A 27,674-nucleotide genomic window follows, 5' to 3' on the forward strand; every position below is an offset into this window, starting at 1 on the left:
TGGACTTGGTGACCCTCCAGACACGGATTTGGGTTTCCCCCTTAACGAGTATATGTTCCCCATAGACTATAATGGGGTTCGAAACCCGTTCGAACACACGAACAGTGAGCGGCTGTTCGAATCGAATTTCGAACCTCGAAAATTTTAGTGTTCGCTCATCTCTAGTTACCAGTGTACAGAATTTTCTCAGCCAAACAGCAGGGCTGTAGAGTCAGTAGATCAAACCACCAGCTCATACTCCTCTATTTTACCACAGCCCAAATCGGACTTTTTCATAAATTGCTGACAGCCATAATCAGACAAAAGCAGTAAAGATTGTCTAATTCATTAAAAAGCTAATGACTGAATTCATATACCAAGAACCTATGTATCTAATTAATGTGGGCATGATTGGTAGTGGCAGTCCTGCCATTCACTTCACTGGGAGTACCATAGATAGCCAAATGCTGTACTTTAGCTATCTCTAGGGCTCCCATTGAAGTGAATGGGAACGCCATCCACCATAAGTCACGCCCACATTGAGCCTGGCTGAAGGAAAGTCGGAGAAACATTCTGCCATATTTTCTCTGTCGGATAACCCATTTAAATTATTCAATATTAAAAATTGTATAATATATTTAAAAATAATAATTTTATCTTAGAGGCAGAGTCAGTAACTTATTTCCAGATTCACAGCTGTCCTAAACAGAGCTGCTCAAGCCAATGGTCACTGGAGGAAATGGCCTCGTAATTTCCCTCTATGGATGTCATGGTAGAGTGCCTTGGCATGCAATACCCCTTTAAATCCAGCCTTCAGGACCTCCACAATTCCTAAAATGAATGCAGTTCTGCAATGTACTTCATATCAACTGAAAATTATAATCGTGTACTTCCCTGTACAGTGGGTGTCTGGAAAATGCATAAAGGGTAAAGGTGCTTGTATACCTTTAGTAGCTGAATGCTGGTTCGGTTGACAGCTATTCCTCCCAGTTCTTCCTTACATATGCATGCTTGGTTTAGCCAAGCTTGTATGTGCTTTCAGTGAAGAGAGAAGAGTAAACCACTGCCAAGACCATTCCGGCGGCAGCTTATCTCCAAGAGAACAAAAGGATCAGGGCTTGAAATTCAATATGCCCAATTGTGTCAATTCAGCATGCCCAGCATGCCCAGTATGTCACTGCATCCCCTTCAATTTCTGCATGAATGACTATCCTGGCAGCAAACCTCAACTGTTAAGAGTATTGTAGTGTGTATAGTGTAAAAAATGTATTTTGGCCACTTTAATCCCTGGTCTAGTGCTTTCTGTGCCCACAGAACATGAACTTGGATTTGTATAATAACATTCAATAGAATTATAGCAATGGCCATATTCTACAAATTTCATAAACAGCATGTGCCAGCGACTCCTCTCGCACGGCTTCTAGTTTTTGGCGCTAATAAATAATTCATTTTTCAGACCAAGTACAGCAGGTGAGACTAGAAGGGGCTAAGTCCCAGGAATTAAATTAAGCACTAACTTGGTCATGTTTTCCTCAATTTGTCTAATTAAAATTGTTCTGCCATTTATTTCTCATTCATTTTAAATGTCAGAATGATTCAATACATTGATTGGAGATATTCGCAAAGTACAGCATATTGTGCAACAGATGCTTTGTCAGATCGGTTCAGCGGCTCTTAATATCATTATCTTTAAGTGCGCGATTGGAAATGTTTCCTGTGCTTAACATAGAGACATGTGACTGATCCCATTAATAGGTATTTACATGTAATCCACTAATAGAGAAATGGATGTGATTTATGCATCTGATAAGTGGAGCTGTCAACCCACCTTTACAAGCCTCTAATTTGCCTCATGTTAAAAATGTTAATTTTCTGGCATTACGTGAAAGACGTGCAGGGCCTCGCTGTAACTAGCGTCCCACAGAACTGTCCTTGTGTTTCATCTGTGGAGGAAGGTAATGTTGGCACAGATTCAGTGTTGGTTAGAAATAATTCACCACAATATTCTCAGAATTGTAATGTTTAAAAGAAAGGCAACAAATGTCACTTACACGGTAAATACGTTTCATTACTTTTCATTACAGCTGTATTATATTCAAGAGCTGCACTCTTTAGTCTGCTGGTGAAGTCACTGTGTACAAACATTACGTATCCTCTACTGACCCCCAATTATGGTCAAGTTATGGGTATGTTCAAGGGGCCACACAGTGGCTCAGTGGTTAGCACTGCAGGCTTGCAGCGCTGGAGTCCTGGTGTTCAAATCCCGCCAAGGGCATAAAACCATCTGCAAGGAGTTTGTATGTTCTCCCCGTGTTTGCATGGATTTCCATCCCATATTCCAAAAAAGACATAATGATAGGGAAAAATGTACATTGTGAGCTCTATGTGGGGCTCACAATCTAAAAAAAAAAAAAAAGTTATGGGTATGTTCACACTCAGCTTTTTGCAGGCTGAATTTGAGGTGGAATCTGCCTCAAAATCCACCTCAAAAACAACTCCCTTACATTTTTTTTCAGCTAGAGGAAGCTCCCAGGACTGTATAGAGTGCTTGAGAAAAAAAATCCACAACAAAAAATGCGCCAAAAACTGCATCATATGAAAAAAAACTGTCAATTTTTTTTTCCTATTTCCTCAAGCAGATTTTTCAGACTGTAAGTAAACTCTGTGTGAACATACCCAAACAGTTTAGCATGTAATCCATAAGGAGTTTTTTTTTTTAGATTAGTAGACTGGCCCTTGTGTAGTAGATGCAATAAGGATCTAAAGCCTATAGAATTAAAGATTTTTTCCCGGCTTTTAGACATTGATGATCTATCCTTAAAGAGGAGCTTTCATGTCCTCTGGCACATGCGGTTTTATACTGTCAGAGGGGGCACAGAGCTACGGACAGACTGTCAGGAGGGGTGTTCCCAGCTAGACTGTCGGGAACGCCCTTCTGACAGTGAAGAGCTATCGGTAGAACCAATAGCTCTTCACCAGGGGCACATAATGCGAAAGCCAATAGTGCACTGAATTCAGTGCACTGTCAGCTTTCTAGCGGTATATAAAACCACATGTGCCTGAGAAATGAAAGGTCCTCTTTAAGATATGTAATCCATATCAGAACATAGGTGTCTGACATCAAGCACCCAACTGAATGCTGATTAACCAGTTCCAGCCTACTCATACACTACATACATCCAAGTACTCCCCTCATAACTCTGCAATGAGTGCTGTGTACATAGCTATGGGAGCCATGATGCGGCTTCCCTTTGACCCAGTAGAGGCTGGGATCTGTAGGAGCTGCTGTGTTTTAGAGACCCTAAAACTGTTCTGCAGTGATAGACTTATTTAACAATGTGTTAAATAAAGTGTGTGTGTGTATGTGTATATATATATATATATATATATATATATATATATATATATATATGGTAATAAATAATATAACAAATTCTTACTGCACTTTCAGTGACCCTAAACCACTGGTTCTTAACCTTGTTTGAGGTACCGAACCCACCAGTTTCATATGCACAGTCACCGAACCCTTCTTTAGTGATGAATCAGTTATGATTTTATTTCCAAATTCAAGACATAGGTATATGGTTTTTTTTTTACTGGTACACAAAATGAACCGTGCATATGGCCTAGGGTTCGAACAAACCCTGGTTAAGAACCAATGCCCTAAACTATGTGTTGTCTACATAAAAATTACTGTAACTGAGAGGATAATCAAATTTTACATTTCTTCTCTTTTGGTAGCACTTTGTGCTGTTAAAAACAAACTTGAAAAATGGGAAAACCAGAAACGTTTTGCCTCCTCATTTGTTTAAATTTCCCCAGATATTAATTAAAAAAAAAAAAAAAAAAAAAAAGCGTGGAAAAATAGAAAGGACATACAAATAAAGCCCTACGTGTCTCCGAAAAAAAGGACACTAAAATTATTTGAAAAACGCAAATGAAAAAAATGTTACATATATCAAGTCTACATGTACAAAAAACCTGTAATGTGTCTGGTCATAAAGTTTGACTTATCACTTATGTGTTATCAGTGAAATATTCGTTAAAAGGGAACACACTTTTAAGCAGTATACTGTAACAGTTCCCAAAATCTTCAGCAGGTCTATAGTGTTCGGTTAGTATAATAGTACTTGTATCCCAGTTTATATATAACAATATTTTAAAGTACTTAGATTTTTATATATAGGAAACGGTATTCTAGTTAAAATGAACTTTATGTTAATAAGATTTATTTATATGTAAAGAATTTTTTTTTGTTATGAAAAAGTAGAGTTGAGCCGCTGTTCCTAGGTCACAGTTTGTCCTTTCGCTGGGCTTAGGAGTATCTTCTGTTCCTTTATAAATATCCTTTCCTGCCTCACAAAGTCGCCTGATGGCCGGCATGTATTATTCAGCAGCAACTTGTGTACTGTTCCTGCTGTTTCCTCTTCTTGCTGCCATCAAATCTAAACAAGAGGTGAGAGACACGGAACAGTCCATCTGTTTACTTGATAAAACTCTGAGCATTCTGGGAATCCAGCACTTGATTGGCGCTAATTGACTTGGCTCTAATTGGCTGTTCTGTCACCTTGTCCCAAACCGAATACTACAACTACGCCGCCGTCTTTTTACATTTTTCTTTCCAGCAGATGTAACTCAAGAAATGCGTCTGTTCCCCAGGGTCATCATTATGTACGGCTTTCAGACAATATTTACACTTTTACATCATTCCTTCCAGGAAATCTAAATGTCAGGAACAAAAATGCAGTGACATCTTGCTTGATAACTTCTGCTTTATCCCCAATCCACAAGACAACAATTCATATTGCTTGCAAGATCTGCAAATACCCAAGGAAGCTTAGACAGGAATCATCGCTTTTCTGTATTGGTCCAGGCAGTTCTCTGCTCCTTGAGCAGGGGGATCAGGGGGGTCTGTGCTACATTTAGTTATGACTCATACTTGTGGAAAAAGTGATGCCTTAGCTGTATCCTGAACAACCATTGTTGAGTTATTTCCTAATATATGGCTACAAATCAGCCCAAGATTTATATAGCAGGCTTTGCTATCACTGATGGTTACGATAGGGAATACAGAGACTTAAACCAGGATTTTGTTGAATGGTGCCAGCAGAATCACCTCAGGATTAATGCTGGGAAGACCAAGGAGATGGTGGTGGACCTTAGTAAACGGAGAAGTGGAAATCCAAGGGACATGTATTGAGATAGTCAAGAACTATAAGTTCCTGGGTGTGCTCCTCAATAATAAACTAGACTGGGCTGATCACCTGGAGGCGCTGCACAGAAAGGGTCACAGCAGACTCTATCTGCTCAGGAGGCCGAGGGCCTTTGGAGTCCAGGGGACACTTCTTAGGGTCTTTTTCAACTCTGTGGTTGCTTCAGCCATCTTTTTTGGTGTAGCCTGCTGGGGGAGCAGTATATCAACCAGGGACAGAAATAGACTTGACAGGCTGATCAGGAGGGCCAGCTCTGTCCTGGGGAGTCCCCTGGACCCAGTACAGGTGGTGGGTGACAGAAGGATACTGTCCGTGGTGACCTCCATGTGGGAGAACAAATCCCACCCTATGTATGGGACCTTGATGGGACTTGACAGCACTGTAAGTGACCGTCTGCTCCACCCCAAGTGTGAGAAGGAGCACTATCGCAAGTCCTTCTTTCCAATCGCGATCAGGCTACATAATCTACATCAGACCATGCGAAGATCACTCCGCACAGAGAACTAAATGATCCTGAAGTCTTCCTTCTTTCTTCTTCCGTTTCCTTAGCTGCTATGGACTCCTAGTATATCTTCTCTTCTCAGCATATGTGTGTCTGTAATATATTACTGTGTATTATCCTGTATCTGTATTACTATGCTGCTGTAACATGCTGAAATTTCCCCACTGTGGGACTATAAAAGGTTTATCTTTTCTTTTTCTGTTCTTTGGATATGAATAGCGTATAAATCAGAATGGTGTTTGATTATTTATGCATTATATGCATATGCAGAACTCAATGATTAGAGTATATACCTAAATATAAACACGTCAGTCCTTGGTCACCATGTACAATACTTGCGCATGTCTGCTTCCCTTTAAACAGTACATAAGAGATCCTATTGGATCCTAATTAGTTCTAATATGTTGAATCTGTTTATTGGCACAGTGCGAGTGAATTGTTTTTTTTTTTTTTTTTTTCTTTTGCAATTTCCTAAACTTTCTGCTATGGAAAGAAAATAATCTTTCCTGTTACACAATTAGGAATTGGTCTCTAAAACCTCTGCCTTATTTAGTGCATCATTGTATGACGCAGCTGGTGGCAAATGGTGGGATGATTTTAATTTCATTTTTTTAATTAGTTTTTTTTTTGGTAAAATGCATACCGTATTTTTCGGACTATAAGACGCACTGGACTATAAGACGTGGTTTTAGAGGAGAAAAATAGGGAAAAAAATTTTTCAGGCAAAAAATGGTATAAATATTTAATTTATGGGAGTTGTAGTTTTGGAACAGCTGCAAGGCCACATTGACAGGTGACCCTGCAGCTGTATGGGGATGTATAGGGCGTTTTTTTTTAGGGGGCCAGGTGTACTTTTTAGATATACCATTTTGGGAAATGTTTATTGCTTAGATCACCTTTTATTTAATTCAGAGGCAAAACAGAGAGAAATACCCGGCAGTTTAGCACTTTTGATTTTGACGTTCACTGTACATAAAAATATTAGTAGACCGGGCATTTTCAGACACAGGGATACCTAATGTGTATGTTTCACAGTAATGTTATACTTTTATATGTATTCTAGGGAAAGGAGGTGAACTTTTATTTATTTTATTTTTTATTATATTTTTTTTAAGTGGTTTTTTTTTTTTTTTTACTATTTTATTAGCCCCCGCCTAGGGGGCTTGAACCTGCAATCATTTGATTGCAAGTCCCATAGACGGCAATACGAGTGTATTGCCGTCTATGGGAGATTCTATACATTACTATCGCGGAGTGTCATAGACCAGCCGCGATAGTAATATATATCTATGACAAGCCTCGGAGCCTTCATTAGGCTCCCGGCTGTCATCGGAACAGGTCGGCTCCTGCGGCCTCGCCGTGCAGGAGCCGGCCTGCATCACTAAAGGTATGGGGCCGGTGGGGACCGGCCCCGGGGCTAACTGACTGCCGGTACCTGTGGAGGAGGAGCGGATTTGCAGCATGGCCGCGCTACTGCCACCGCTGGTTTTCTTCAGCGGCAGGAGCGTGGCAATCTGCAGGCCCCGGCAGCTAAGACACTCCCCGGCATCTGCTATAATAGACCGGCGGATGCCGCTCCTGCCGCTGAAGAAAACCAGCGGTGGCAGTAGCGCGGCCATGCTGCAAATCCACTCCTCCCCCCACATTCAGACTATAAGACCCACCCTCATTTTCCTCCGAAATTTGGGGGGGAAAAAGTGCGTCTTATAGTCCGAAAAATACGGGTAATTATGTTATAATATTAAATTAAACTTGTGGTAAGTAAGCAAGCATGAGTTAGTGTAAGATTTGTTCACACCTACTGTTAGTGGGGCAGCACGAATCAGGCACATTTTTTTTTAAATTTATTTTATTTTTTTAAACAGCAGAACTGTACATTGTGCCTATACGTTTTAGAAAGGTGTGGGGTGACAGTTCGGTTAGTCAGCAGCTATTCTCCTCATCACCTCCATATACATGTAATGGTGAATGAGATGCTGCCAGACTGCTCTGTCTGCTGCTTATCTGTCATGGAAACAAAGGATCGGATGTATTGACACTTCGATCCTTTTTTCCACCTTTGATAGTCACTTGGTCCTGCCGTAATTGGCAAGGTTGGCAGACTTTCCTTTAATGTGGATGTGGGCTTTTAGAAAATAGATATTTGCAGATTTTTCAGTTACTTCTGCTAAAAAGAACAACTTTTCCAATGCATGGTCTCTTCTTCGTGTTAGACCATTTTTTTAAAAATTTTTTATTCTGCATTCTCCTTATGGCAGATGCTTCCTGTTACTAGTAAACGCAGATGTCATTTGAATACTTGCATTACTGAAATCTTTTCTTTTTTGTCTCTTCCTCATAGGATCCACCCCCCAGAGCACTTTAAACAGAAATACGCAGTTGAAGAAGTTCAGTACACAAGTGATGTAAGTACTGTTAGCTAAAGTTTGTCTTGCTATAGTTATCAAGAGTTTCAGGACAGTAGACATTCATGGCAAAACCAGCAATTCCAAATGATCCAATCCTATTGATCTGATGTTTGTACTTTAGTGCGGCATAATGACCAGCAGGGGTTCCAGATGTTGAGATTTCCAATTTTGTATTATATTTTTAGTAATAAAAACAGGCTGCTGTGTAAAAGCAATTATGTATTGTAATCCTATAATATGATAAAAAAATAAATTTCTTGAACAATTGTGATTTTTGCATCCACAAACAGCCAATTACAACCAACCAATTACAAAAATCAGACTACAAGAGTCTTGTCTCTCATATATGGGATACATAAAGCTGCTCACACAAGTATGATAAATAACACTTCATAAAGGGTACTTAAGTTTTCCTCAGAAGCTGAAATATCCGCGTAGGTGTTCTTTAGATGTATAAGCCTTCATATATGAGTTGCGGCACATTTTGCATTTTTATTCGAGCTGTGGGGTGTATACAATACTCAACTGCCTGCTCCTCTTCCCTAGTCATTGTTACTACTACAGGATTCTGCACATGTACTGTAATTCTGCCATGAGTAATTGTAAAGTAGCAAAAATAAGCCTAAGTGAACATAACATAGGAGATCCAGGGACACTGGACTACTGATCCACTTTATTTTTCAGCTAAAATGATCCTTGATGCAGGGAAAAAGATCAGGAAAACTGCTTGCTAGCGATAGCTGACATCCCATCAGTAATAACACAAGCAGCTAGTCAGAAGTACGCAGACTCTCCAAACAGTCATTGTGAACTGCAGAATCCTCTCTGAGAAGTGTCCTGGCAGGGAGCACAGAGCAGCATTGCATGTAAACATGCAGAGGATGTGAAGAAATACCCCCCCCCCCCCCACTCCACTTCTTGTGTTCCATCTTTAGCCCATTTCTAAAGGTGAACGTTCTGTAGTAACAGGAGTGATGAGCAAATTAGCAAGCAGAGAGACACCTGGTAGCAGGAACTTTACAGTTCTTTACAGTGCGTCACATTTTGGTCCAGAATCACATGTTCTATGAAATGAGACTAAGTTGCTTGAGAAGTTAGTGACTATTTAAAGGAATACTAAACCCTAAACACAGAAAGTAAAAACACCCTAGTCTTTCTTACATTAATATCTTCTTGTCAGCCTTGATGAATGAGCACTGTGTATACTGCTGTCAGATTGAAATTTCCATTCTGATCTTCACCTGACCCATGTGATCATCTGGTCACGGGGAACTATAGTTCAAAAGCAATGTTGAAATCACACCTACCAAAGGTCCATTATGACCTTAATAGAGGAACAATAGCGGTGATTTATCAAGCTGGGCATTTTGCATGCAGGTTTTAGAAATCCCTGCCCTATCATGGTTTGTGCCTAGTTTGTCAATGTGAATGCCTCATCGTAAATTAGGCCTATTCTCTGGGGTTCATGCGCCTATACAGAAATTTACGACAGAAAACTGTCGGAAAGTATGAAAATTTGACAGGGGTGTGGGTCCTGCCCCTACTACCCTTCCTATGAAAAAAGTGCACACGGTAACTTAAAAAGTCACAAAAATTCAGACTTGCGCAAATTTTTTTTAGACTTTTTCCATGATATGGACTTGGACTATTTACTGACACTTAGCAGAAGGAAATTTAGTGTCACTGTCCCTCAACTGATGGTGTGATGATCTGACGACCCATTCAAAACAACAGTCAGTGTAATGAAGGTGCCACCTATGTCTGGATAATAGACAAGGAAACTGTAGGAGCTGCTTGTGCTTTTTGGCTGATCGAATGATCCTCTTTACTAGCGGTCTGTCCAAAAGCTATTTTCTGTTTTCTGTTTGTGGCCTAATGTAACCACTTCTCCCAGCAACAGATAGGTCAGAATGGATTTGAAGGTAGCGACACGACTATCCTATTTCTCACGATGCAGTGATGCGCTCTTTCTCAATATTTTGGCAAAATGTCTTTGAGTACATCTTAAAGGCATATCTAGTGGTCAACGATCTCTCATAAAGAGGTACACTACCCAAATGTAGCTGCTGAGAGTTTTTTTTTTTTTTTTTTATCGGGCATCGGAGGGCCGTACATTTACATCCTCTAGTGGCAATACCCAGTGTCTAATCAGACCAAACCTACATTCTTTTACATCTCTACATGAGACATGGCTGCATGCTGAGTTTTGGTGCAATCTTACATTTCTATAGCTGTATCGTTTTTATTTATTTTTTGACAATGAGTGTCCCTATGTATTACCAAAAATGGAAAGTTTATTTGAATAGCCCAGGATAACACAAGTGTAAAAAAGGTTATAGCTTTCAAAAGAGTGTGAAGCACAAAACCTGAAAATGTGTCCAGTCATGAACTAGTGAAAATGGCTAGTTGTAATCTCTTACCATTTCCAGTTGATTGTGGAAACAATGAGTGACAATTATATATGAGCCATTGTTACAGTTTCTTTTTAAAGTCCTCGATAGTAATGTCATGTTGTTCTTGCACAGCTATGCAGTTTTAGCCACTTAGAAGCCAAGAGAACACAGGAGAAATGCTCTTTGAATTGGCCCTTCTGTGTGCTGACCTGTTATACCTGCATTTTTAAAAGCTCCTTTCCTCTGCCCCCACTTGTGGGTGAGATTTATCATTCATTGCATGTTACATGTGTCTGCTGACAAGTGAATGGTGAGAGGCAAAATCTTCATTATTGCAACAGTGTCGGTCAATAATTCTTGCATCAGTAAGCAAGTCTGTAAATAATGGGAAGTGGAGATATTACTGTAAGATTGCCTCTTTATTCTTTGTGTGTCTTGAATCTAGATTTCTTTATAGGGGCAGTAAAGGGAGTCTACTATCTTCCCCAAGCATATTCAACAGCTATCGCCACATTACAGAGCACATTACAAACAACATACCTTTGGTCATGGATGTCACTTTTATAGATATGGAGAAAAACTTCTAATTCTAATGCAGTTGGTGCACTTGGGGCAGTCATTTCAGTCATGGGAACACTGCTCTTGCTACTCAAATAGGATGGGTGATATCATAGCAGTGGGGTTATGGGATTACCTATCACTGCCTGGGGCAACACAAGCAGATTATGGTAGTGGTCTGAGTGGCAAGATTATTCACTGACAGCAGTCAGTTTACCTGACTTTACTCATAGATTGCTCTTTTTCTGTGTCATACCTGCATGTATTTGCTCTATATTTGTAGTTCATTGTTCCTGGATTTCCTATATGATGGTCACATTGGATTTTCTGGGCTATTTGTTTATTGTTGTACAGTGACTCCTTGCCAAATAACATGTAAATAAACTAGTAGTAGTTATAATGGATATTGGAGGAGGCAGACTGCTCCTTACTCTACACTGTCGCAGCCTCAGAGACGAATGCAAAATGTGCTGCAGCCATGATGGGGATATTAGCAGTAGAAAACTGATGGAATCTCGTGTATGAAGATTTATATAGGGTTAAGGGGATATCGTCACTCCTTAGGGAGAGACCACAATATAGGTGTGTGAAGACTTATTAAGCCTTTAGCACTCCACTTTGCAAGGGACCATGGGAAGAATATGCAAATCTGTCTTTCATGATGTAATTAGGAAGTCAGGTGCCTCAGTGTTGCAAACCAATAGAGGGCGCTCACTGGAATGTGCAAGCCTGTCTTCCCTGATGTAATTAGGAAGACAGAATCTCAGTGATATGGCCCAATAAAGGCTGTTCCCTTTAACATCATGCTCGAACTTCCAAGAGGCCTTTGTTTTGCAATGATGCTGGGATTATTACCAGGTATAGTCTCTCAACCGAGGATGGCAGTTTCGATGTTATTGCATCTCGTCAGCCCGGTGTAGAAGGTCGAGCATGATGTTAAAGGGAGAAGCCTTTATTGGGCCATATCACTGAGATTCTGTCTTCCTAATTACATCAGGGAAGACAGATTTGCATATTCTTCCCATGAAGATTCATATACTCATAGAACAGACTGCCCATCAAGACCCTGCAAATATTTCAACTTTTCATGAAAACCCTATAAAAATAGAGCAGGGTCGAACTCCTGAAGCTAAGCCAGTCAGTATTTTAGCTTATAATTCCACATCATGTGATATTTTGGCCGTAATGCTTTCTTCATTAGGTTGGGTTCTGTATATATATTCTGCCATAGAAACAGAAAATGTGAATAAGATGAATGTGGATCAGTTGCATGACAGATGCATACTGCACCCAGTGGTCCCCATTGATTAAAATGCAGTCCATGTCCTACAAATAGTGCTGCCTCCAGCATGGATATAGATGTCATTTTACATGATTTATTGACTTCATTAATCTGCAAGTGAAAGTCTGTATGGGAGACAAGGTAGAGATTCAGTTAAAATGTTATACTAAGCACACATTTCACCTATGCACTGTATGTATGGGGTACTTACCTCAGCACTGAAATGTTTACATCACGCCAATATAGCTGGCATTTTTCTCTATTCTGCTTCACCTGCATGGCTTGGTTAGGAAGTAGATCTGTTTTAACAATGAAATGGAAAGATGGATCTATCTAACAAGAACAGAGAATATTGTATGCCAGTTTGTGGGATTGTTGAAGAAACCAGAAGTCAAACGCCACCGATCTGACATTTGTGGCGTATAAAATCTATATTTGCCTTTGTTTTCTCATATTAGAAAGCCCTTTCTTTAAGATTTGGTCACAGCACTGTGTGGTATTTAAGGCTCTGAACCATTTCACTACTGTAAGCCTATTGTAAGAACTGTGTGTATTAAAATGGCTTAAGGGAATTCTACGTGACAGTTGTTTGCATCGATTAACATTTTCTTTTCTTTCCATCAGATTGCGAAAGTCTTGAGTGCAAAGAGCCCGTCAGTCCTGCTCACTCTGGTAAGATAACCTCCTTAGAATAGGCTGACACCAGTGACTTGCTACATCTGTAATCTGCTTCTATCATGGGGTTCAAAGGTTCTAACTTCTTATCATAAATTTGCAACTCATGGAAGAAGGACAGTAAACTGGAGCTTTTAGATTCCTGCCTGAAGCTTTTATGGTTGTGACAAAGACAATATCCTCTGTACAAAGTTCCCCTATTATCTTGTGTCAATTAGAGTAAAATACTCATTAGTGTATTTTCTGATTATAAAGCTAGTTATGCAAGCAATTCTAGTGTGTATTGAGACTGAGTAACATCTTATGAGCATCAGCAAATTGGGTTTCAACCTATCCAGTCTTTAGTTCCCTGCAGGATAAGCAGCACCATGTGTATGGTAGCTGCTTATTTCTCTTGATATTCACTGAGCCAAATCTGCATGTTGATGAATCCTGGAGCAAAGTTGTCAGCTGAGCCATGTTTCATGAATATGTTTCTGTATTGGTAATTGTTTTTGAGAGTGCCGCCACATAGAGTTCTGAACCCAGTCATAGCTGCACTCAAACACGGATTAATTCCAGACTATTTCTCATTACTGGCTGCACGGTATACCTGATAGGGTGCTGCCATAATGAGTTGTGATCGCTGCATAACTGCACTCAGGGCTGGGGCGCAGGTGCTTCCATTGAGACATTTGGTTAATTATGGGCTACTTCTAATTACTGGTCTCAAGGTTATGTTGCTACTGTATGGCTAGTGATGGCAGCCGATAATGACAGCTTATAATTAGTTAGTTTTTCACTTGCTTATAAATGCAAGCATGAGCGGCCCTGATCCAGAGCGTGGCTATGCTGTGACCAGAAGCACTGCATGGCAAGACTGTAGTAAGAAATAGCCTGGAATTAGGCCTCATGCACACGACTGTAGTCTTTATCTGTAATTATGAATAAAAGTACGGATCCATACATTTCTATGAAACCATACACACATCTGTAGTAAAAATGAGCCACAGAATACGGAGCAGGTCCTATACTTGTTCGTATTTGCATCTCGCTCAATTCATTTCAAAGTACCAATCTTTGTCATCTGTGCTGTTTTTACTGACTCGTACTCTGCACGCGGTCATCTGCATGTAGACTCAATCGCTTACTTATAAGTGAAAGCACCTGTATTCCCAGCATTGAGCTATGATAGTAGCTATAAGGGGGCGTTCACACTACCGTCTGTGTCCGACAGGTAGTGTCCGCTCCTAGTGTCCGCTCAAAATCTCGCACTGACATTAGGAACGGACACTAGCTGTGTAAAGATGTCCGACTTTTCAAGCGGACAGAAAAACCCGACATGTAGGGTTTTTCTGTCCGCTTGAAAAGTCGGACATCTTTACATGCGGACAGTGAAGGAAGGGCACGGAGTGCAAAAGAACGCACCCGATCGTCATTTAAATAAATGACAGGTGTCACGGACACAGCTAGTGTCCGCTCCTAATGTCCGTGTGAGATTTTGAGCGGACACTACCTGTCGGACACTACCTGTCGGACACAGACGGTAGTGTGAACGCCCCCTAAGGCTGGATATACACCGTGTTTTTTTTGTTTGTTTGTTTTTTTCCTTATGTATGATAAGCAAAGGCTATATTGTAGAGTGCTCCCCAGATGACAAAGGGTAGTATCTCTACTCACATCAGGCAATTATAATACCAAGCCCTGATGCACAAGTAATAAAACTTAGCTTTTATTATAATACCCCTAAAATATGTCAACAGGAGTAGTTTCCCCCTGAGATCATAAATAAAAATGTGGCCAGGTCAACATACCACCATATAACACTTGTAATCCCCCAGATACAGATAATGGGGAAAAAACAGCATGAGACCAAAACAGACAATAACGGCAAGTAAATGGTTAGATCTTACCAGTCATAGGCATCAGCTGAGAGGAGGAATGGTCAGGAGGAATGGTCCTCGTGACCAGAGGGCTAATGTTATCCCTATTAAACCCCCTTCACACTGGCCCTCTGTTCCCTAATATCTCCCGCCCTAACAAGGGCAGTCCCAAGCTGTCCCTGGTGAAAAAAAGTCCCTATACAGTCCATATGCTGCGTTTCAGGGTGCATTAACACCCATCATCAGGGGACCTGACTAAGCTGATAAGGAGAAAAATTCACTCATACCCAAAACAAATGGGAGGTGAAAGTGCCTAAGCACAGTGGTGCATGGCAAAACAATAAAGCAGGATCACAAAAAATAGTCAAGCATGTCCTTTCCTTGCTAGACATTAAGTGGCAAAATCCTGATCATTTTGCCCCATGTGAACCAGCCCTAAATGACACATACACATTCCAATTTACTTAATTCTCTTTACTATTTATATGCATTGGTCTGGATTATATATCCAACATTTATACACATTTTATTATTTTCCTAGTATTGTCTGTTCCAGTAAATAAGTATTCACTTGATTTGTTATGTACACAATGATGTATATTGATTACTATGTATTATATTTTATTGCTCCAGCCTGACAACATATATATCCAGAATCATTGCAACGAACAGCCATGAATGTATAGAAGCTGTGTTAAGCAATGTTGTCTATATAAACTTCAGGAGCGCTATTCTATATTCTGTTCTCTTGGATACACACAATCAGGAAGGTGGTCAGCTCTACACAGAAGTTTGGGTACAGGTTCTAGCTTCCATTACGAGAGTGCTGTCCTGTCTTGGAAAAGTGCTGAAGCTTATCCTGTACAGTGATCCTAGGAATTAGTGAGGAAATAGTGGGGATTTGGTGTACCCAGTGTACTCTGCACAACTTACATATTCACTCTTCACTATCTGCTGTATTCATTTCTGGAAACAATTTCATCAGTGTCTGTGGGGTCTCATTGCTCAGTACATTACATTATAAATTCCTTGAGGGTTTTAGTTTCCAAAACGGAGTGCCTTTATGCATTTCAGGGGATCTTAAAAGTGACATGATGTCCAAAGACCAAACTGTTTATATCTGCACTATAAAAGCCAAACCGCATCCCTTCTCTTCTGTGCCCTGTTGTGTGCCGAGTTTTTTTTATATATGAAATTGTTGTACCTGAGACAACCAACTTATCAGTGACATGAACTGCTTTTTAAGTACAACAGGGCGCAGGTGGGAAGGAGCACTATTCTGCTTGTGGACACCATGTCTCTTTTGTAGAGCCCCTAAAGTATCAGTAAAGTGAATTGTGACCCCCAATATGAAATACACCCCTCAAGCAATTTCTTACTGGATGTAGTAAGAATATTGACCCACTAGATGTTGCATTATGTTATTTTATAGAAATTAATGTTGCAGCAGTGAAAATTGCATTTTTTTTTCAGAAATACCTCATGTGTGCAATATGTTGTGTCCAACTTCTGTGAACAGACGTTCCCTCCATAAAATTGTTGTCTTGGGATAACCTGCTTAACAGTTTTTAGAGTGTGTGTCTGTTGAAACCAGCGGTACACAACATATTGGACATAGAAATGGTGTATTGCTGTATTACTAGAAACTTTTCACTGCTATATATTCATTTTTGGAAATTAAATTTGTGCAATATTCTGTGGTAAAAATGCTTGCTACACTCCTTCACAAATTCTTTCAGGGGTGTAGTTTATATACTGGAGTCACTTCTTGGCACATAGCCACATAGTCACTTCTTTGGCTATAGCCACATAAAGTCCTCATACCACCGGTGCTTAAATTACAAGCTATATGGTAACATCAAAACCATGCGAAAAGTAATAAAATCCAACTTGTTAACCAATGTTTCCTTAGGTTAGGACTACAATGCAGTTTTGGCCTGAACTCCCATTGAGTGACCAAAGATCGACGCCTCTCCCTGCAATTCATTCACTAATGTTAATGAATGACTTAGAGTCGCTAAAAGTGACGGCAAACTAAGGGTCGCATTGCAACGCCATTCACTAATACTAGTGAAGCAGTAGCAGGCTGACTCTGATCTTTGGTCGGGCGATGATAATTTTTTCCAGAGTCGCCAGGTACCCCTTTTCGTTTTCTACACCAATAAAAATGACTAGCACTGATGAAAAATACAAAATAAAAGCATTGGTGCCGTTTCAATAAACTGCATACATTAAGGTGAGAAACTGCACGTGTAATGGCTTCCTTACAATGTGGATCGTAGTATAGATCTATATCTCAGTTGTTGCTGATGCAACGTTGTAATGCGCTTGCAGTTTTTGTAGCAGTATTTCATGCAGGTCTGTTATTAAAAGTCCATGGAAATGTGTGACCAGCCAGGATCTTTCCTTGCCATAAGAGCTGATCTGTTTCTGTCTATAATGTGGATGAGGCAGCAGGGTTTTATGTTCTTTTCTCCTTATAAGGTGGAGATCATGTTATGGTGCGAGTAATGGCATAAAGCTAAAGCTTCTGCTTTGTTTATTATACAGGGTGGGCATTTATATGGATACACCTAAATAAAATGGGAAAAATGGGAATGGTTAGTGATATCAACTTCCTGTTTGTGGTACATTAGCATATGGGAGGGGGAAAACTTTTCAAGATGGGGTGGTGACCACGGTGGCCATTTTGGATCCAACTTTAGTTTTTTCAATGGGAAGATGGTTTTGTGACACATTAAACTTGTTGGGAATTTCACAAGAAAAACAATGGTGTGCTTGGTTTTAACGTAACTTTATTCCTTCATGAGTTATTTACTAATTTCTGACCACTTATAAAATGTGTTCAAGTGAATGATAACTGATCTAGACAGAGCAAACTGACATTAGGTTTACACTAGCATTTGGAAACCCCATCCGCCTAAAAAGCGGTTACCTGCCTAGTCTCCGCCTGAAATCAGTGGAGAGAAAAGTCCTGCTTGCATATTTTAAGCGCAATGGGGGACAAAGTCCCCGAACAGTCACCCAATGCTAGTGTTGCCGCAGTTTTAATCTGGACATTCGTAAACGGAGCCAGATTATCAAAGTGTCTAATTCTTGATATATATGGCAAAGGTTATGTCAGACAGTTTTCTGGCACAAATTACACCAGAATTCCAGCACTTTTTGCTTGATAAATCTTCAGCAGTGCGCTCTGTTTGTATCATTTATTCTGTTAGTTTTTCAGTCCACTGTTCTGATCCGATGACTGATCAGTACAATGGACTGAAAAGTGTAAATTTAGCCTTCTTGCACATGAATTGTATCCCAATGCTCCATTTCATTATCTATAGAACAGCTCCTATAAATATTGTAACAGGACGGAGCACTCCGTTGTGGGTATGAAGCCTTATTTCATTAGAAGATTTTATTTCATCTAGCTTACATATTGTCAGTAATTCATTTTACCCGACAATTGGCTGAACGGTACAAATACCGTACGTGAATTAGCCTGACTCGCTGTTCTGCTCACATTATCGTCAAGCAAGTTTTCTTATGATATTTGTGGCCACGCAGGAGGGCTGAGATTGGAGAAGGAGCTTTTTTTATACTCAATCATACGGCTTGTGAGGTGAATCTGACTTTTAGTGCATGTAGTTAAAGCAGCTTTATTGGAATCGTTTTGATGAAATGTCTGCCAGCAATACCTGGTATCTGTTGCTAGGCATGTTTCGTTCGCTGTTACGGCTATTAATGAAAGCGTCTTACTCATCTTCTGGGGTGGGGGGGGGGATACGTGTTTTCGTTATTATCGCCAGAGAGAGGAATATTCAGATAAGTAATTACTTTCTGCAGTTTATATGGGATGTTGTTCAGTTTAATTTCAGATGAAGGAGAAAACTCAGTTGGAGCCAAATCTTTTCGTTCTTGCTGAAGTAAGGTAATTGTTGGAAGGGTCAACTCCATCTTCTATGAAAGGTTCTATTGTCTGCAAGGGCTAATAACCAATCTCACTTAATATTAAAGTCTAAGTCTTAAAGCAAACTTGCAAGTATTAAAGACCCACTGAAATAAGGCCATCATTATCTGAAGGTTATGAGTAAGTAAAATTTATCCCATTATACAGCCTACTCCCCAGAGAAGACCACCAAAAAACAAAATACACCCTGCAGCTCCAAAGAAGTGGGTTATCACATGACCCCTCTCAGCAGCTCTGCGACCAATCGTGCAACATAACCTGCGACTCCAAAGGTACATAAGGTGCTTGCTGTCCACTCCATGTTGTGTAATGGGAGAAAAATTGGTCACTGAAAAAGTCAGTCTTGGGGGGGCAGGGTGTTCCTAAAGCAGTGGTATCTGGAGAGGTTTCACTACATGTGTGTAGGCTTCTTATTGTCTCTGTTAGGCAGCCCCAACTCATGTTTTATTCTAGAATAGCCATGTAATAGAATAGACACTGATGTATTTTATGCATATATACCGGCTGTTGTCAGGCCTATATCGGAGTGGAAGAATCACCAGGGTTGTAGTTCACTCTTGTGAATGTTTTGTTAGGACTCTGCTACAGCTTCCATCAGAAACCAGATCAGCCGCAAATTGTCACATTAGACAAAGGCGACCAGTCAGATGGCATTGTATTGAGCAGTACTTTTACATAGGACTGCAAGTATCCCCACTTCTCTATGCCAGTTCCAGCTGTTCTGACATGGAACCCCTTCGGCCACTTTATAATGTAAATGTGAGGCCCATTCTGCTCCCAATTTTTGTTTTGAATGGAATATCCAGTTTTACAATCAGAAATGCTAGTTACTTTACAGCTGTATGTTCATCGCCTGTATATTATACTTTTACTTCCTAGTGATCTTCAGGATCCCAGCTTTCTGTCAGTGAGTTGGATTTTTTTTTTTATATTAACACCTACATGATGACTTGTTATACACAGAGAGAGCTCAGATACAATGTATATCATCAGGAGGGATTCTAATGCAGGATGGAAATGAGGAATCTTATTAACTGAAAGGAAACCAAGATCTAGAAAAGGGTGAGGAGTCCACACAGAAAACCTATTGTAAAGTTGCTGATATTATACCCTGAATAAGTGTTATTTATATAGTCACAAAACCTCCTAAGTTGTCTCTCAGCTTCTCAAATGGCAGGTTACTGTTTATAGCACTAGTGGGGGGAAGTGGAACTGTCCATTGTGCTGAAAAGCAGCGGAGTGTATTTACTGGCAACTTTTAGATTTTTTTTTGCAGTATTTGTGTCATTAATACATATTGAAATATAGTTTTAGAACAAGTTTTGGGTCCTTTGTATGACATCCTGCATTTCTTTATTCCTTCCCTTGCTTCTCTATTAAGAGCTGTCCCTTCTTCCCCGGCTTCTCATGTCACTTTCATTGGCACTGAGGCAGTGAAATAGTCACTTAGATTTACCAAAGTTGGTCATGGCATGATCACCCTTTTGCGAAGGCAGACTTTTGTTTGCCAAAAGAAGATCTAACATGTTGGATGTTTTTGGCCATGTGTGACATGATTGCTCAAAAGTCACCAATCACTCGCCAATATGTAAAGAGTCTCTGCTTGTTTTTAGTTTTTTTAGCATTTGTTTTTAGTTTTTAGCGTTGATAGTGACAGTTCATATGGTCAAATCTAATAAATATGGCCACCTTAAGGGTGCTGCCACATAATGTATAATCTGGTGCTGTAGCCATAGTACAGAGCTGCCATGTTTTCACTTAAAAGGGTTGTCCAGTTAAAGATACTTACCCCATATTCACAGGATAGGGATAAATGTCACACCACTGGGGGTCTGACAAGCAGGGTCATCAGCTAGGAGGAGCACCAGAGATTGAAAGTCTTCCATGCCTGCACCATTGTGCTTGCATGACTGTTATCTCTGGCAACCTCAAAGTATTGAAAAGAGCAGGCAGCGGGGGCTTTCAGTCCTGTGTTCTCCTTATTGCAGTGTGACACTTTATTCAGTATCCTGCAGAAATGTGATGAGTATCTTTGGTAGGATAAACCCTTTAAATAAGTCAAAGCACTAAGGGCTATTTCACACGGGGACATGGAGGAGGATTTTGACAGCGGAATCCATGTCATAATCCTCCATACAATGTTAGTCTATGTATACTGCTAGCTTTTTTTTTTCTGCTATCAGATTTTTCTGCTATCAGATTTTTCTGCTAGCAGAGAAAAAGAAGTGACATGACCTTTCTTCAGGCGTTTTCCGCCTGAAGAAAGCAATAGAAGTGAATGGGAAGCGCAAACCACGTGGGTTTTACCACACGTTTTTTTTGCAAAAAAAAGCATCACTTTTTTGTTTTTTTTTACAAAAAAAGTGCGTAAAAAACGCAATGCGTTTTTTGAAGCCCGTTCTCTTTAAAGGATGGGAAAACCGCCTGGAACCTTTTGGAAGCGATTTTTACAAAAAAAAACGCTCCACAAAAAGCAGGGCAAGTTCCAAAAAACGCTTTCTAATTAGGAAGCGTTTTTTTTTCCGGTGCCAAAATAAGCCACACGTAATTTACGTGTGAACTAAGCCTAAGTGATTATGGTCATTCCCTTATCACTAGCCCCGCTGTAACCTGCAAAACTATGTCTCCAGTAATGAGTAAAAGCCGCTAATCTGTGTTTTCACTTACTTTAGTGAAAGCAACAGCGCCTCCAACCTGGAGTGCAGATACTATGTTATTTGTTAAATCCGTATGTTGTGGACTGAGTTGACCCATCTGAAATCCCTGAAGTTTAATTGTATTGGGCTGTGATACTTAAGGCTTAAATCTTTTCTTTTTTTTCTTTTTAATTGCAGTCATTTTTTGAACTGTGTATGTGTGTAACTATAAATGTATTATATATATATATATATATATATATATATATATATATATATAATCTATATATCATCTAATACACCCAGTGCCTCAGATCTCCAAGTGCAAACAATTTCTGAGTCGCAGCATCCAGACAGAGAAATATTTGTTCTCTGACATTTTCCATTCCCTGATTCGACCCATTGAACAAGTTTTCAAATCCTGAAGTGGCATTTCTACAAAAACTGTGACATTTACACTGAGCGTTTGAAATTGTTATATTCTTACATTAGGAAAGAGGGGGAAAAGTTATGGTAATTATTGCAGCACTGAGGCTGCCATAGAAGGGGCTCTTTAAGACATTGGAGACAAATGTTGACCTCTAATTGAAGTCTATAATACACTTTTGTATGTTTTTTTTTTTCATTGTAGTGTTTTAGGTTATATGGATGTCATTTTTCTCATTGTCTTACCTCTTCCATGACCATATGACATCAGGGTCAAACTACACAAGATTTCTTTGTAGCTGTTACCATTGAGACACACGAAATATACACAAAACTGATTTTTTTTAATTTAAAAAAAAACAAAAACCTTATGCAAAGTTACTATTATAACTACATAAAGTTACTATTTTAGTTTTAGTTCTGTAGTCCATTCTTTTAACCATTTAAGAGGACCTTTCATGTCCTCATAGAGGTGCGGTATTGTATACTGCTAGAAAGCCGACTTGTCTAGCAGTATATAGTACTGCACATCTATGGGGACATGAAAGGTCCTCTTTAACATTAACATTAAATGTAAATGACCTTCTTTTTTTATTTTTTTAAATGCCATACTTTTAATTTCTTCACGCAACGATCACAAATTAGCCCCCATTACTGTCCCCATACAATATAAGGCATATAGTATGGGGTCCAGTGAAGAGGCCACTTTATGGGGAGGGAGGGAAACCAGTGAACGGGCCCCTTCACTGGTCACTCCCCCATCATACCAGTATTAGGTCATTACTTGCCTGTCTGCTCCCCGGTCCCACTTTGTCTCCCTGCTCCAGGTGCAACAGCAGAAGATGGTCAGTGGTGCCACTTTTCCTCAGTTCTGCCTATTTAGTTTTAACAACAGAATTGGCAGAACAACTGCATTCAATTACCTCTCCCTGCTTCTTCTCATGGCCTCCTTTTCCCTCTTCAGCCTTCAATGGAATCTGTGTACCATACATCAGGATGTGATGACTTAATGTGTGGCGCATTGGGGCCCCCTGGTGGCTGAAGAGGAGGCCGCGAGCAGCAGTGGGGATAGGTAAATTAATAGGGGCCATTACTGGACCACCACTGCGTATTAAAAAAGAAGTGGGAATCCGGTAAGGCTCCCTAAAGGCAACAGTGCTGGTGGGCTGGGTGAAATTTTAATACAGCCTGCATTTGGCCCACAGGCCAAACTGTGGACATGCCTGAATTAAAGCAATAAAGAAAATGTCACAATATTAAGCCTGGCCAATTCTGATGCTGCTTACACTCTCTTTGTTCCATATACAATTGAACAAGAATTTTCCTGAAGTTGCCGGACCCCTTGGCTGTGTTCAAATATTAATTTTCTATTATTACTTTCCCTTGAGTTGTTATATTGTGTGTTTTTTTTATTTATTTATTTATTTTTAATTTTGTCTCTTTTTACAGCGCGGGGTTAATACCGACAGCGGAAGTGTTTGCAGAGAGGCCTCCTTTGAAGGAATTAGCCAGTAAGTGAAAATTGTCTTGCCCTGTCTGAGAGAGAACAAACTCAGAGTCTTCCTCCTAAGTGTTGAAATCTTTGATTCCTCGTCATTTGGGTATATAGAAAATAATTGCGTAGCTTCACACTTAGAAGATAACAGGGTGACTGAGCTTTCAGGGTAAAATTATATTCAAATCCTCCTTCAGACTGTATCTGTATTATTGTATTGATCTTATGTAGCAGCCAGTTACATTCACTATTCAATTGGTGGAATTATTCTGTATATACATTACATAATTTTTTTGTATTGGTCTTTGTTATAGTCAGCATTATAAGATAAGATAAGATAAGATAATCCTTTAATAGTCCCACCTTGGGGAAATTTCAGCGTGTTACAGCAGCATAGTAATACAGATACAGGATAATACAGAGTAATATGTTACAGACGTAGACACAGATAAGCTGAGAAGAGAAGATATACTAGGAGTCCATGGCAGCTAAGGAAAAACAGAAGAGAAAGAGGAAGACCTCATGGTCATCCTCATAATCATTAGTTCTCTGTGCGGAGAGCTCTTCGTTTGGTCTGATGTAGATTATACAGCCTGGTCGCGGTTGGAAGGAAGGACCTGCGATAGCGCTCCTTCTCACACTTGGGGTGAAGCAGACGGTCGCTTACAGTGCTGCCAAGTCCCATCAGGGTCCCATACATGGGGTGGGATTTGTTCCCCCGCATGGAGGTCACCACAGACAGTATCCTTCTGTCACCCACCACCTGTACTGGGTCCAAGGGGCTCCCCAGGACAGAGCTGGCCCTCCTGATCAGCCTGTCAAGTCTATTTCTGTCCCTGGTTGATATACTGCTTCCCCAGCAGGCCACACCAAAAAAGATGGCTGAGGCAACCACAGAGTTGAAGAAGGCCCTAAGAAGTGTCCCCTGGACTCCGAAGGCCCTCAGCCTCCTGAGCAGGTAGAGTCTGCTGTGGTCCTTTCTGTGCAGCGCCTCCAGGTGATCAGCCCAGTCTAGTTTATTATTGAGGAGCACGCCCAGGTACTTATAGGTCCTGACTATCTCAATACATGTTCCTTGGATCTCCACCGGGGTCGGAGCACCTCTCCGTTTACTAAAGTCCACCACCATCTCCTTGGTCTTCCCAGCATTAATCCTGAGCTGGTTCTGCTGGCACCATTCAACAAAATCCCGGTTTAAGTCTCTGTATTCCCTATCATCGCCATCAGTGATAAGGCCGACTATAGCAGAGTCATCGGAGTACTTCTGTAAGTAACAGCTGGATGAGTTGTGCCTGAAGTCAGCAGTGTACAGTGTGAAGAGGAATGGGGCAAGAACTGTACCTTGAGGTGCCCCCGTACTACAGATCACAGTGTCAGACACACAGTCCTGGGCTCTCACATACTGAGGGCGGTTTGTCAGGTAGTCTAGGATCCAGTTGGACAGGTGATGGTCCACACCACCAAGGTTCAGCTTCTCCCTCAGTAGCCCTGGCTGAATGGTGTTGAACGCACTGGAGAAATCAAAGAACATTATTCTCACAGTGTTCCCGGGTTTCTCCAGGTGAGAGAGAGCTCTGTGAAGAAGGTGGATGATGGCGTCATCTACCCCAATGCCTGGCCGGTAGGCAAACTGGAGGGGGTCCAGAGCGGAGCTCACTAGGGGGCGTAGGTGTGTCAGGACCAGTCTCTCTAGGACCTTCATTAGGTGTGATGTCAGTGCTACAGGTCGGTAGTCATTGTAGCCCATCGGGTTGGGTTTCTTTGGGACTGGTACCACGCAAGATGTTTTCCACAGTTGAGGTACCACCCCCAGCTTCAGGCTCATATTGTACATGTGCGTTATAATACCACACAGCTGGTCACTGCACATTTTAAGAACTCTTGCGCTTATACCATCAGGTCCCCCCGCTTTGTTCGCTCTAATATTCTTCATTTCCTTACACACCTGAGACTCCTGCAGGATCAGATAGTCAGATTGCAGTTGACCGCAGGTCGGTGGGGGTTGGGTCTTGGTGTGTGAGGGGAGGGCGGTTAGCTGACATGCTGGTGGGGGGAGCATTTGCTTGGAGTCGAATCTATTGAAGAATAGATTAAGCTCGTTAAGCCACTTCCTGTCCCCTACTGTTCGGTGCCTTGTCTTTTCCTTGTGTCCTGAAATTGCCTTAAGGCTGTCCCACACCTCAGAGATTCTACCCTCCCCCATCTGTAGCTCCAGCTTCCGTCTGTAGTTGGCTTTCCCTTCCCTGATCAATTGTCTCAGCTGCTATTGTCTCAGCTGCTATTTTTCACATTTTGACAACCCCGGTTCCCCTCTAAGGCCTGTTCACATCTGCAAGCGGCACTCTTCTCTCCGCATTTTTCGTGCGGAAATCACACGGACCCCATTTTAGTCCATGGAGTCCGCAGTATTCCTTACGTAACAGCTTTTTTATGTCTAGAGGTTATCGATCAAGGGGGGGAGGGTCCCCAAGCGGACTCTCCGAATGTAAACCCAAACACAGACGTGAAGCGGGTCTAACAGCATAACTGAGCTCCCACAGTGTGAAGGACAGCTGTTTTTTTTTTTTTTCCCTACATCAGATTGTGGTACACAGCCTGCTGTAGATATATCGCTACTCTCCATTGTAATCTCTGTGCAGATGCAGAATAGTGGTTTAGGCTAGGTTCACATCAACACCGTAATCTCCATGGGAGACTCCTTTGCTAAAACCACCGAAAATTGGAGAGAAAAGTCCTGCATAGATGACTTTTTTTCTCTGCAGCTTTCAGTTTCAAAAGGGCGGACACCTGGCAGAACGTATGTAACCGCTGTTTTAGCAGTCTGGCTCTCCGTCATACGGGTCCCCTGGTGGACCCAAGCAACATACCATAGTGCTAGTGTGAACCTAGTGTGATGTTAGCTCTAAATACTGTGGGAATGTGAATGACTGTAATATGTGATTTGGGATTAATATGAGATAAGTAATGCAAGGCATTTACAGTTAACCAACTATTTGGCCTTTGCATGTAAAATGTACATCTCCCATGGTAGATGATCACTCCATATTTTCATTAATAACTGTAGGTAGTAGCCAGTTTTGCAACTTAGAAATCTGGTTGAGTGATAGCCAATTTGGCCACCATTATTGATTCCAAAGGGGTTGCCACACAACTTTCCTTCAGTTCTACACTGCAAAAACACCCAGCTTTTCACTCCAGTTGATCATAGTGTCCCTGTCTGCTTTTTCAATATGTCCTGACACAACAAATGCAAAGGGGTTTTTCCAAATAGGACATCACCATTAAACAGAAAAACATTCTACAAGCTTGAAACCTTTTGATTCTTATCTTCATCCCAATTTCACGCTCCCCAGCAGGATCTCATCTGCATTTGCTAGTGTCAAATTAAGCTAAGTTAATGTATTTCCCCCCACCCCCACCTCTTGTATTAAGATATCATCCCATTATTGTGATCTACAGCCCCGCTCCAGAGTCAATCACGGTCGCGAGCAGCAGGAGCTCTAACAATCCTTCACACATTGTCAGAATAAATACATAAAAATCAACACAAGCCGCGCACACCATCCCTGCACTGTATTATTCAATATGTATAACAGTGACTTGTGACCACAGTCATGTGCTGACAGTCCCATAAATATGTATTGATATGGAGGCTGTAAATAGGAAGAGTAAATTGAGAGGGAATAATACAGATGTAGACTCCTGAAATAACGGGTTTGTCTCAAGTTTCTGCCTGACGCTTGTTCCCAGCTGCTGTGAGATTTTATTAATGGAAGCACACAGTATAGAAAACCCTGTAAGCCCTGACGGCTCTGTCACACACAGCTATGAAAAGATGATGGCTGCAAGTAATGGTTTTGCTCATGGGTTGTTAGGTCTCCTGTTTATGAGGAAGTTTTGCACAGATGTGACAGAGCTCAGCACATGTCCATGTTTTTTCCCCCATAGGACAACATTTAAACCTAATACATCATTTTAACTTAATGATTTATTGCAGCAAGGAAAGTTAGTGGCAATTTCATCTCTGCCACGCTACATACAGTATGTATTTTTCTAAGTATATCTATCTGATATTTCAAGAGTGTAAATGTATTCCAGGCAGTCTAAACGTGCCAAATATATCAAATGTGATTAGCACATTCTGAATGATAAATTCGGTGCATCCTTCCAGACTTCTTTTGTTTTTGCACGTGTTTATTGACTTAGGTTATATTCAGTCTACTGTGCCCATCGATTGCGTGTCATCCATAATCGCCTTTTCATGTTTCATGAATTGGACTATTGCGA

The 27,674-nt window shown here is 40.8% G+C and overlaps 1 protein-coding gene across 1 annotated transcript in view; it reads left to right on the forward strand.

The window, feature by feature from the left end:
• Positions 1-27,674, forward strand: part of PEPD (peptidase D) — a 186,286-nt gene that overhangs the window by 13,475 nt on the left and 145,137 nt on the right. The window contains exons 4-6 of the mRNA XM_075282039.1: positions 8,036-8,099; positions 12,960-13,007; positions 23,342-23,403. Of these exons, the coding sequence (XP_075138140.1) occupies positions 8,036-8,099; positions 12,960-13,007; positions 23,342-23,403 (174 nt within the window). The remainder of the gene's footprint in view (positions 1-8,035; positions 8,100-12,959; positions 13,008-23,341; positions 23,404-27,674) is intronic.

Source organism: Leptodactylus fuscus, chromosome 7, assembly GCF_031893055.1.
Source record: "Leptodactylus fuscus isolate aLepFus1 chromosome 7, aLepFus1.hap2, whole genome shotgun sequence".
NCBI lineage: Eukaryota > Metazoa > Chordata > Amphibia > Anura > Leptodactylidae > Leptodactylus > Leptodactylus fuscus.